Raw genomic sequence first — 12,373 nt, 5'->3', positions numbered from 1 at the left:
ATGCTTAATACTACTCCTTTGATAAGCCTACTGCTCGACCACTCTACCACAAAATAGAGCATTAGTATTATCTCTTTTTGCCACTATCTTACCTCTAAGGGGAACCCTTGGACTCTGTGCATACTATTCCTTACTTTGAAATAGTGCATACAGAGCCAACTTCCTACAGACACCCTAAACCCTCAGACAAGGTGCCCGCTTAGCCATTTTACCAGACCGAGTCAGGGAATCGGGTTGACTGTAACCCATGAACCTCCCCTGCATTACTGGAGGATGGTTTGTATGGGCCAGCAATCATTTCTGTGAGATTACAGGATTATTTGTATTGTTAGGGGGCTCTGAAGCCTTTTGTCCCATGGAAGAATACGACAAATCCATACTGTATATTTAGAAATGCTCTAATCTAGTGAAGAATGTCAAAATAGATGTATCTTTAAAGAAATGAGGTTAATAAACAGTATCTTATAAGGAATTGCAAAATTGTTATGGTGTTTGAATGGCAATGATTAAATCAAAGCCTTAAATGATGAAATCAAGCTTTGGTGGTCAACCCTTCCCATCTGTACCCTAGCTAATCTTTCTTAGCATCAACGTGCCCATCTGTTTCTAGGTGGTGCCTAACCTGAATACCTTTGCTGAATAACTAAAATGTTTCCAATCTGCTACTGTTTTGATAACCTTTCTGTGTAGCCCTCATGATCAATTATGAAAAATTAACATACAAAGTCTCTATCACATACTCTAAACTCTGCACCATATTGCAATTAACTGGCAAATATTATCAGTTGATGTACTATCAACCTATAGTAAAGCAAACGTAGGCTATAGAGTGTAATAAATGCTAAGTGATGCACCCATTTATAAATGAGGACTGTGCACTTGAGTACATGACTACATAAAGTGCACCCAGACTGGGAGGTGAAGTAAAAAATAATAAAATAAAGAAATCTTCAATCATTTGACGTCAGTCAACCATGAATACACATGCTGTGCATAAGCTTGCCATCTAGTGCTGGGTACGGAGTGGTACAACTTATAGTTCGAAGAAAGTTTTTCAAGTCACAGGATTGAGTGACTCCCTCTCGGTTATACTGTACATTGGTCATCAAGTCCTTTGTTAGATTGTTTTTCTGCGGCGTCGGGTTTGGACGGGTGTTCCTCTCGCTCAGAGTTCTTGGCTCCAAACCGTCTAAATCCATCTTTCTGTCGTCGGTATTGAGTCCGAACGTGTATTCCTTAAATTCCAAATTTTGGTTCCTTTTTCTACACTCCGAGAGTGGGGGGGAGACAGGCCGGTAGAGCTGAGGCCAAAGCAGTTGGTGTCTCCATCTTCTCTGCAGGGTTTTTCAGCTCAGCAGTCCTCTTCTTCTTAGGTTGCAGGAATCTGAGTTCCTAGGTTCAAGGGAGCCCCTAAATACAGAATTTAGGGGTGTGTTCAGGTCAGGGAGGGCAGTAGCCAATGGCTACTAGCCCCGAGGGTGGCTACACCCTCTTTGTGCCTCCTCCCAAGGGGAGGGGGTCACATTCCTATCCCTACTGGGGGGATCCTCCATCTGCAAACTGGAGGATTCCTAAAAGTCAGAGTCACTTCAGCTCAGGTTGCCTTAGGGGCTGTCCTGACTGGCCAGTGACGACTCCTTATTTTTCTCATTATCTCCTCCGGCCTTGCCGCCAAAAGTGGGGCCGTGGCCGGAGGGGGCGGGCAACTCCACTAGCTGGAATGCCCTGTGGTGCTGTAACAAAGGGGGTGAGCCTTTGAGGCTCACCGCTAGGTGTTACAGCTCCTGCAAGGGGGAGGTGATAAGCATCTCCACCCAGTGCAGGCTTTGTTACTAGCCACAGAGTGACAAAGGCACTCTCCCCATGTGGCCAGCAACATGTCTGGAGTGTGGCAGGCTGCTAAAACCAGTCAGTCTACACGGGTAGTCGGTTAAGGTTTCAGGGGGCACCTCTACGGTGCCCTCTGGGGTGTATGTTACAATAAAATGTACACTGGCATCAATGTGCATTTATTGTGCTGAGAAGTTTGATACCAAACTTCACAGTTTTCAGTGTAGCCATTATGGTGCTGTGGAGTTCGTGCATGACAGACTCCCAGACCACATACTCTTATGGCTACCCTGCACTTACAATGTCTAAGGTTTTGCTTAGACACTGTAGGGGAATAGTGCTCATGCACTTATGCCCTCACCTATGGTATAGTGCACCCTGCCTTAGGGCTGTAAGGCCTGCTAGAGGGGTGACTTATCTATACCAGTAGGCAGTGTGAGGTTGGCATGGCACCCTGAGGGGAGTGCCATGTCGACTTAGTCTTTTTATCCCCACTAGCACACACAAGCTGGCAAGCAAGTGTGTCTGTGCTGGGTGAGGTGTCCCCAGGGTGGCATAAGATATGCTGCAGCCCTTAGAGACCTTCCCTGGCATCATGGCCCTTTGTACCAGGGGTATCAGTTACAAGGGACTTGCCTGGATGCCAGGGTGGGCCAATTGTGGAAACAAAAGTACAGGTTAGGGAAAGAACACTGGTGCTGGGGCCTGCTTAGAAGGCCTCAGCACACTTTCAAATCAAAACTTAGCATCAGCAAGGGCAAAAAGTCAGGGGGTAACCATGCCAAGGAGGCATTTCCTTACAATGTGTGGGAGACCACCTAGTCCGTAAAGGGAACTCCCCCCACCCGTCTCTGAACACTCAAACGTCACTATCACTTTCCATGCCTACAATTTGATCACCAAGTCGGTGAACTACTCACCTGTGAAACGAGCCTGAGGGGCCTGCTCCAAGTGTTCCCCATACACGTGTTATAGTTCAGTGTGCTGGTGTCACTCAGCTCACAGTCATTCAAAGCCTTGGCTTATAATTGTCTACACATTTTACAATATTTCAGCTTGTGACCTGGATAAAGGAATTAAATATTCATTTTGACTGGCTCAGTGTAGACCCTTTGTTCTCCAAAATGGTCTCCTAGCCATTAAGAATATTCCTTTTCCCCAAGTTAAAGCAATAATAATCCCAGATCTAGAAGTAGCAGTAAGATAAATGTAAAAGAATCTAGGAAGAGTTGTTGAACCTTATCTGTGTTCAGGATGAATAAACCTTTGGGAAAAACAATGTACTGTAGAAATATGAGGCAAGATCACCTATGCAAGGGGTAACGCTGAAACACAGACCTCATTGATTAGAGTTTAGATTCTTTCCAATGAGTTGAGTGTGTTACTGGAGGAACACTGGTTGAAGACCTTTCAGGTAGTCTGCAAACGCACACTTCTATTCTGACGTTACTGTGGAATTTGCACCACCGTGAGTAGAAAACAAATGATTCAAGCATGTGAATCTAAAATTTGCTGGAGAACTGCACACTACAGGGTGCCTTTGACAAAGGGATGGGCTTTTTCTAAGGTACATTGTTTAGTCACATGACAAAAACTAAATATAAACAAAAATGCACTCAACTTTTTTTCTATTTGAATCAGCAGTAAGAAATAAATTCATTATGCAAGGGTTAAAACAGAATGCTCTTCACAAGCCGTAGATCAGCTTTTTTATATGTTCAGTTATTATCTATAACTTATCTACATCTTAAACTCACTGATTGACTGAAATAGGATGGATGTGACAGAATAAACAGTTTGGAGAGCCTCTGGCTCAAGGGCACACATACAAACAGTTACACAAAGAATCAAACAAAGAATATTGGAATAAAACATGACTGAAGCAGGAAAAACCAAAACATTATATAGTAGCCCAATCAATTTGAACCTGTGTAAGTATGGAACAAACAAAATTCAGACTCAACTGGCACAAAACAGCCCAATGATAAAACGGTCTATTAATGATTCTGACAATTTGCTAGTCTTATGATACATGAAAGACTGATCATCATGAATATCTTGAGGCCACTGAATTCAACATACCCAGTCAACAGTGCAAAAGTTTACAGCCTCAGCAAAGTTGAACCCCTGGTTAAAGCCACTGTGATAGGCTCTCGGGAAAGTGATCACAAATTCTCCGGCACACTGGTTGGTTCGATAAATCTAAAGAAAAATGTTATTCAGTAAGAAACAATCATACTTAAGTAGGCAATATAAAATTATTTAAAAAAACAAGCAAAGACTTATCACGCCTCAGATTCAAAAATAGAGGCTATTAAAGCAACAGTAAAAAAAAAAAACGCTTCGGATTAGACTGGGGCAGAAGAATGTTGATTCTTTACAAACACAAAGAATATATCTTGTCAAATGACTAACACGTTACCTATAACACTTTTGCAAATTGGAGATCTAGACTTGCATGCTGTACATTATGCCAACTAGTGTTCAGTTCAGAAACCATTCCTACTCAAGTTTCAAAGTCAGCTTTATTCGATTTTCACATAAACCATACAAGTACAAATACAAAATGCATGTTCAAACACAGTTATAATTAGAAATTAAATAATTAAAAAGCACAAAATGATACACTATTATAGCCTTAGAACCCACCGTAGCGGGCTCTACCCGCTATTAAAGGCCCGCTCCCCGTGTTAAATGCCCGAGCCGAAGGGTTCTAAGGCTATATTAGAACATTGGAATGTTGGCAGCTCCATTGAAAACAATGGAGTGCTGCGGGCTTTTAATGGCCGGTAAAAGCCCGTAGCGCCAATGTAGGAAAGTACCATCTTGCCTGGCATGTTACCCCCATTTTTCACTGTATATATGTTGTTTTAGTTGTATGTGTCACTGGGACCCTGGTAACGCAGGGCCCCAGTGCTCATAAGTGTGCCTGAATGTGTTACCTGTGTAGTGACTAATTGTCTCACTGAGGCTCTGCTAATCAGAACCTCAGTGGTTATGCTCTCTCATTTCTTTCCAAATTGTCACTGACAGGCTAGTGACCATTTTTACCAATTTACATTGGCTTACTGGAACACCCTTATAATTCCCTAGTATATGGTACTGAGGTACCCAGGGTATTGGGGTTCCAGGAGATCCCTATGGGCTGCAGCATTTCTTTTGCCACCCATAGGGAGCTCTGACAATTCTTACACAGGCCTGCCACTGCAGCCTGAGTGAAATAACGTCCACTTTATTTCACAGCCATTTTACACTGCACTTAAGTAACTTATAAGTCACCTATATGTCTAAACCTTTACCTGGTAAAGGTTAGGTGCAAAGTTACTTAGTGTGAGGGCACCCTGGCACTAGCCAAGGTGCCCCCACATTGTTAAGAGACAATTCCCTGAACTTTGTGAGTGCGGGGACACCATTACACGCGTGCACTACATATAGGTCACTACCTATATGTAGCTTCACCATGGTAACTCCGAATATGGCCATGTAACATGTCTATGATCATGGAATTGCCCCCTCTATGCCATCCTGGCATAGTTGGCACAATCCCATGATCCCAGTGGTCTGTAGCACAGACCCTGGTACTGCCAAACTGCCCTTCCTGGGGTTTCACTGCAGCTGCTGCTGCTGCCAACCCCTCAGACAGGCAGCTGCCCTCCTGGGGTCCAGCCAGGCCTGGCCCAGGATGGCAGAAGAAAGAACTTTCTCTGAGAGAGGGTGTGACACCCTCTCCCTTTGGAAAATGGTGTGAAGGCAGGGGAGGAGTAGCCTCCCCCAGCCTCTGGAAATGCTTTGTTGGGCACAGAGGTGCCCAATTCTGCATAAGCCAGTCTACACCGGTTCAGGGACCCCTTAGCCCCTGCTCTGGCGCGAAACTGGACAAAGGAAAAGGGAGTGACCACTCCCCTGACCTGCACCTCCCCTGGGAGGTGTCCAGAGCTCCTCCAGTGTGCTCCAGACCTCTGCCATCTTGGAAACAGAGGTGCTGCTGGCACACTGGACTGCTCTGAGTGGCCAGTGCCACCAGGTGACGTCAGAGACTCCTGCTGATAGGCTCCTTCAGGTGTTAGTAGCCTATCCTCTCTCCTAGGTAGCCAAACCCTCTTTTCTGGCTATTTAGGGTCTCTGTCTCTGGGGAAACTTTAGATAACGAATGCAAGAGCTCATCCGAGTTCCTCTGCATCTCCCTCTTCACCTTCTGACAAGGAATCGACTGCTGACCGCGCTGGAAGCCTGCAAACCTGCAACATAGTAGCAAAGACGACTACAGCAACTCTGTAACGCTGATCCTGCCGCCTTCTCGACTGTTTTCCTGCTTGTGCATGCTGTGGGGGTAGCCTGCCTCCTCTCTGCACCAGAAGCTCCGAAGAAATCTCCCGTGGGTCGACGGAATCTTCCCCCTGCAACCGCAGGCACCAAAAAGCTGCATTACCGGTCCCTTGGGTCTCCTCTCAGCACGACGAGCGAGGTCCCTCGAACCCAGCAACTCTGTCCAAGTGACCCCCACAGTCCAGTGACTCTTCAGCCCAAGTTTGGTGGAGGTAAGTCCTTGCCTCACCTCGCTGGGCTGCATTGCTGGGAACCGCGACTTTGCAGCTACTCCGGCCCCTGTGCACTTCCGGCGGAAATCCTTCGTGCACAGCCAAGCCTGGGTCCACGGCACTCTAACCTGCATTGCACGACTTTCTAAGTTGGTCTCCGGCGACGTGGGACTCCTTTGTGCAACTTCGGTGAGCACCGTTTCACGCATCCTCGTAGTGCCTGTTTCTGGCACTTCTCCGGGTGCTACCTGCTTCAGTGAGGGCTCTTTGTCTTGCTCGACGTCCCCTCTCTCTTCAGGTCCAATTTGCGACCTGCTGGTCCCTCCTGGGCCCCGGCAGCGTCCAAAAACGCCAAACGCACGATTTGCGGCTAGCAAGGCTTGTTGGCGTCCTTTCAGCGGGAAAACACTTCTGCACGACTCTCCAAGGCGAGAGGGATCCGTCCACCAAAGGGGAAGTCTCTAGCCCTTTTCGTTCCTGCAGAAACCTCAGCTTCTTCTGTCCAGTCGAAGCTTCTTTGCACCCGCAGCTGGCATTTCCTGGGCATCTGCCCATCTCCGACTTGCTTGTGACTTTTGGACTTGGTCCCCTTGTTCCACAGGTACCCTAGATTGGAAATCCACAGTTGTTGCATTGCTGGTTTGTGTCTTTCCTGCATTATTCCTCTAACACGACTACTTTGTCCTTAGGGGAACTTTAGTGCACTTTGCACTCACTTTTCAGGGTCTTGGGGAGGGTTATTTTTCTAACTCTCACTATTTTCTAATAGTCCCAGCGACCCTCTACAAGGTCACATAGGTTTGGGGTCCATTCGTGGTTCGCATTCCACTTTTGGAGTATATGGTTTGTGTTGCCCCTATCCCTATGTTTCCCCATTGCATCCTATTGTAACTATACATTGTTTGCACTGTTTTCTAAGACTATACTGCATATTTTTGCTATTGTGTATATATATCTTGTGTATATTTCCTATCCTCTCACTGAGGGTACACTCTAAGATACTTTGGCATATTGTCATAAAAATAAAGTACCTTTATTTTTAGTATAACTGTGTATTGTGTTTTCTTATGATATTGTGCATATGACACTAAGTGGTACTGTAGTAGCTTCACACGTCTCCTAGTTCAGCCTAAGCTGCTCTGCTAAGCTACCATTATCTATCAGCCTAAGCTGCTAGACACCCTATACCCTAATAAGGGATAACTGGGCCTGGTGCAAGGTGCAAGTACCCCTTGGTACTCACTACAAGCCAGTCCAGCCTCCTACATTGGTTGTGCAGTGGTGGGATAAGTGCTTGAGACTACTTACCACTCTTGTCATTGTACTTTTCATAAGAGAAAAATATACAAAACAAGGTCAGTGTATATACACATAGCCAAAAAGTTTTGCATTTCCTCTTTTCACTCTTTTCTAAGTGCTGAAAAGTACTTCTAAACTTTCAAAAAGTTCTTAAAAGTTTAAAAAGTTTTTTTTCTGTCTTTCCAAAAAGTTCTGAAATCTTTTTTCTCTTTTTCTATCACTTTAACTCTCTCTAAAAAATGTCTGGCACAGGCCAAACTGTTGATCTGTCCAAACTTGCATATGACAACCTTAGCTGGAAAAGAGCAAGGAGTCTCTGTATAGAGAGAGGTTTGAGTGTAGGGAAAAATCCTTCCTTGGAACTGTTACTTAACATGCTTAGAGAACAGGATAAGGCCATAGGTGCCCCATCTGTTGAAAAAGTACCTAATAGTTCCCAATCTGATTCAGGGACTCCCCCAGGAAAAGATTCAGGAAAGAAACTTCCTAGCCTGCCCATTACTATACAATCTAGCATAGATGGTAATGATGATGAGCCACACCATATAAATAGTGTTGTCTCACATCATAGCAAAAGCATTTATTCTCACCATACTGGTAGTAATGTTTCTGTAAACCAAGCTGTTAGGGTGGCTTCTGTAAGGGACAGGTCTCCTTCTGTTCATTCCCATCATAGCTCTGTTTCTAGAAATGTCCCTCCCACCAACCCTGATGACAGAATGTTAGAGAGGGAACTCAATAAGTTGAGGGTGGAAGAAACCAGACTGAAGCTTAAAAAGCAACAGCTGGATTTGGATAGACAGTCTTTTGAATTAGAGAAGGAAAGACAGAAGTTGGGTTTAGATACCCATGGTGGCAGCAGCAGTATTCCCCATAGTCATCCTGCAAAAGAGCATGATTCCAGGAATCTGCACAAGATAGTTCCCCCTTATAAGGAGGGGGATGACATTAACAAGTGGTTTGCTGCACTTGAGAGGGCCTGTGTTGTACAGGATGTCCCTCAAAGGCAGTGGGCTGCTATCCTATGGCTATCATTTAGTGGAAAAGGTAGGGATAGGCTCCTTACTGTTAAAGAAAATGATGCAAATAATTTCCAAGTTCTTAAGAATGCACTCCTGGATGGTTATGGCTTAACCACTGAACAGTACAGGATAAAGTTCAGAGAGACCAAAAAGGAGTCTTCACAAGACTGGGTTGATTTCATTGACCAGGCAGTGAAGGCCTTGGAGGGGTGGTTACATGGCAGTAAAGTTACTGATTATGACAGCCTGTATAACCTAATCCTGAGAGAGCATATTCTTAATAATTGTGTGTCTGATTTGTTGCACCAGTACTTGGTGGACTCTGATCTGACCTCTCCCCAAGAATTGGGAAAGAAGGCAGACAAATGGGTCAGAACAAGAGTGAACAGAAAAGTTCATACAGGGGGTGACAAAGATGGCAACAAAAAGAAGGATGGTAAGTCTTCTGACAAGGGTGGGGACAAATCTAAAAATGAGTCTTCATCAGGCCCACAAAAACACTCTGGTGGGGGTGGTGGGTCCAAATCCTCCTTTAATCAGAACAAGGAAAAGAAACCATGGTGCTATTTATGTAAAATAAAAGGCCATTGGACAACAGATCCCAGTTGTCCAAAGAAAGGCACCACAGCTCCTACCACTACAACCCCTACTGCTACACCTAGTGTCCCTACTAATAGCAGTGGTGGTGGGAGCAAACCTACTAATAGCCAATCCAAGGGAGTAGCTGGGCTCACTTTTGGTAATTTAGTTGGGGTTGGTCTGATTAGGGAGATCACAGAGGCTACTTACTTTAGTCTCTGAAGGGGCTATTGATTTAGCCACTTTGGTTGCTTGCCCCCATAACTTGGAGAAGTACAAGCAACTAACCCTAATAAATGGTGTTGAGGTCCAGGCCTACAGGGACACAGGTGCCAGTGTCACAATGGTGATTGAGAAACTGGTGCACCCTGAACAACACATACTTGGACACCAGTACCAAGTAACCGATGCTCACAACATAACACAAAGCCACCCCATGGCTGTTGTAAATCTCAACTGGGGGGGGGGGGTAACTGGTCCAAAGAAAGTTGTGGTAGCTTCAGATTTACCTGTAGACTGTCTATTAGGGAATGATTTGGAGACATCAGCTTGGTCAGATGTGGAGTTGGAGGCCCATGCAGCAATGCTGGGCATCCCAGGGCATATTTTTGCTTTGACAAGGGCTCAGGCCAAAAAGCAAAAAGGACAGGGAAGCTTGGATCCTGGAACAATGGACCAAGTGCTCCCTAAAGCTAGGGCTAGGAGAGGCAAACCACTTCCTACTATCCCTCCCTCTACAGTGGATTCTAATTCTGAGGAAGAAGAATTCCCTCCCTGTGCAGAACCTACACCAGAGGAGCTGGAAGCAGACACTGCTGAGCTTTTGGGTGAAGGGGGGCCTGCCAGAGAGGAGCTGAGTGTGGCACAGCAAACCTGTCCCACATTAGAGGGTCTCAGACAGCAAGCTGTCAAACAGGCTAATGGGGATGTCAGTGACTCTCACAGAGTTTACTGGGAGGACAACCTCTTGTACACTGAGCATAGGGATCCTAAACCTGGAGCTGCCAGGAGATTAGTGATTCCTCAGGAGTACAGAAAGTTCCTCCTAACACTGGCACATGACATTCCCCTAGCTGGGCACCTGGGTCAAATGAAAACGTGGGACAGATTGGTTCCATTGTTTCATTGGCCTAGGATGTCTGAGGACACAAAGGAATTCTGTAAGTCCTGTGAAACCTGTCAAGCCAGTGGCAAGACAGGTGGCACTCCAAAGGCACGCCTTATCCCACTGCCTGTGGTTGGGGTTCCCTTTGAAAGGGTAGGGGTTGACATAGTTGGCCCCCTTGACCCTCCTACTGCTTCAGGCAATAGGTTTATCTTGGTGGTAGTGGACCATGCCACAAGATACCCTGAAGCAATTCCTTTAAGGACCACTACAGCTCCTGCAGTGGCAAAGGCCCTCCTGGGAATATTTTCCAGGGTGGGCTTCCCAAAGGAAGTAGTATCAGACAGAGGAAGCAATTTCATGTATGCATACTTAAAGGCCATGTGGAAGGAGTGTGGTGTAACGTACAAGTTCACAACACCCTATCATCCACAAACAAATGGACTGGTGGACTGATTTAATAAAACTCTCAAAGGCATGATTATGGGACTCCCTGAAAAACTCCGCAGGAGATGGGATATCCTTCTACCATGCCTCCTTTTTGCCTACAGGGAGGTACCCCAGAAAGGAGTGGGCTTCAGCCCCTTTGAACTTCTTTTTGGACACCCTGTTAGGGGTCCACTCACACTTGTAAAGGAGGGTTGGGAACAACCTTTAAAAGCTCCTAAACAGGATATTGTGGACTATGTACTTGGCCTCAGATCAAGGATGGCTGAGTACATGAAAAAGGCCAGTAAAAACCTTCAGGCCAGCCAAGAGCTCCAGAAGCAATGGCATGATCAGAAGGCTGTTTTGGTTCAGTACCAACCAGGGCAGAAAGTGTGGGTCTTGGAGCCTGTGGCCCCAAGAGCACTCCAAGATAAATGGAGTGGACCCCACACAATTGTTGAAAAGAAGGGTGAAGTCACCTACTTGGTTGACTTAGGCACTGCCAGGAGTCCCCTTAGGGTGCTCCATGTCAACCGCCTGAAACCCTACTATGACAGGGCTGATCTCACCCTGCTCATGGCAACTGATGAGGGACAGGAAGAAGACAGTGATCCTCTACCTGATCTCTTCTCTTCCACAGAACAAGATGCTCTTGTGGAAGGTGTAGTTTTGGCAGATTGTCTTACTGCTGAGCAGAAAGACCATTGCATAAATCTCCTAGGACAATTTTCAGAACTCTTCTCTACTGTGCCAGGCACCACTTCTTGGTGTGAGCACACTATAGATACTGGAGACAGTTTACCTGTCAAAAGTAAGATCTATAGGCAGCCTGACCATGTCAGGGACTGCATAAAGCAAGAAGTTCAGAAAATGCTGGAACTAGGAGTGGTTGAGCACTCTGACAGTCCATGGGCTTCTCCTGTGGTACTGGTACCAAAACCCAATTCTAAAGATGGAAAGAAGGAAATGCGGTTTTGTGTAGACTATAGAGATCTCAACTTGGTAACCAAAACTGATGGTCACCCTATACCCAGGGCAGATGAGCTTATAGATACACTGGCATCAGCCAAGTATCTAAGCACTTTTGATTTGACTGCAGGGTATTGGCAGATCAAATTATCAGAAGATGCTAAACCTAAGACTGCATTTTCTACCATTGGAGGACATTACCAGTTTACTGTAATGCCTTTTGGTTTGAAAAAAGCACCTGCCACTTTTCAGAGGTTGGTGAACACAGTCCTGCAAGGGCTGGAAGCTTTCAGTGCAGCATATTTGGACGATATAGCTGTCTTTAGCTCCAGCTGGGATGATCACCTGGTCCACCTATGGAAAGTTTTGGAGGCCCTGCAAAAGGCAGGCCTCACTATCAAGGCTTCAAAGTGCCAGATAGGGCAGGGTAAGGTGGTTTATCTGGGACACCTTGTTGGTGGGGAACAGATTGCACCACTTCAGGGGAAAATCCAAACTATTATTGATTGGGTTCCCCCTACCACTCAGACTCAGGTGAGAGCCTTCCTAGGCCTCACTGGGTATTACAGGAGGTTCATTAGGAACTATGGCTCCATTGCAGC

The 12,373-nt window shown here is 45.8% G+C and overlaps 1 protein-coding gene across 4 annotated transcripts in view; it reads right to left on the bottom strand.

Moving 5' to 3' along the window:
* Positions 1-12,373, bottom strand: part of KDM5B (lysine demethylase 5B) — a 768,574-nt gene that overhangs the window by 321,057 nt on the left and 435,144 nt on the right. For all 4 annotated transcript variants that reach the window (XM_069239028.1, XM_069239026.1, XM_069239029.1 and 1 more), the window contains one exon: positions 3,913-4,032. In XM_069239028.1, coding sequence (XP_069095129.1) covers positions 3,913-4,032 — 120 coding nt within the window. The remainder of the gene's footprint in view (positions 1-3,912; positions 4,033-12,373) is intronic.

This window comes from Pleurodeles waltl, chromosome 6 (genome assembly GCF_031143425.1).
Source record: "Pleurodeles waltl isolate 20211129_DDA chromosome 6, aPleWal1.hap1.20221129, whole genome shotgun sequence".
In the NCBI taxonomy this organism is placed as follows: domain Eukaryota; kingdom Metazoa; phylum Chordata; class Amphibia; order Caudata; family Salamandridae; genus Pleurodeles; species Pleurodeles waltl.
The sequence above is the reverse complement of the archived record's forward strand: the minus strand, read 5'-3'. Positions and strand labels throughout refer to the sequence as shown.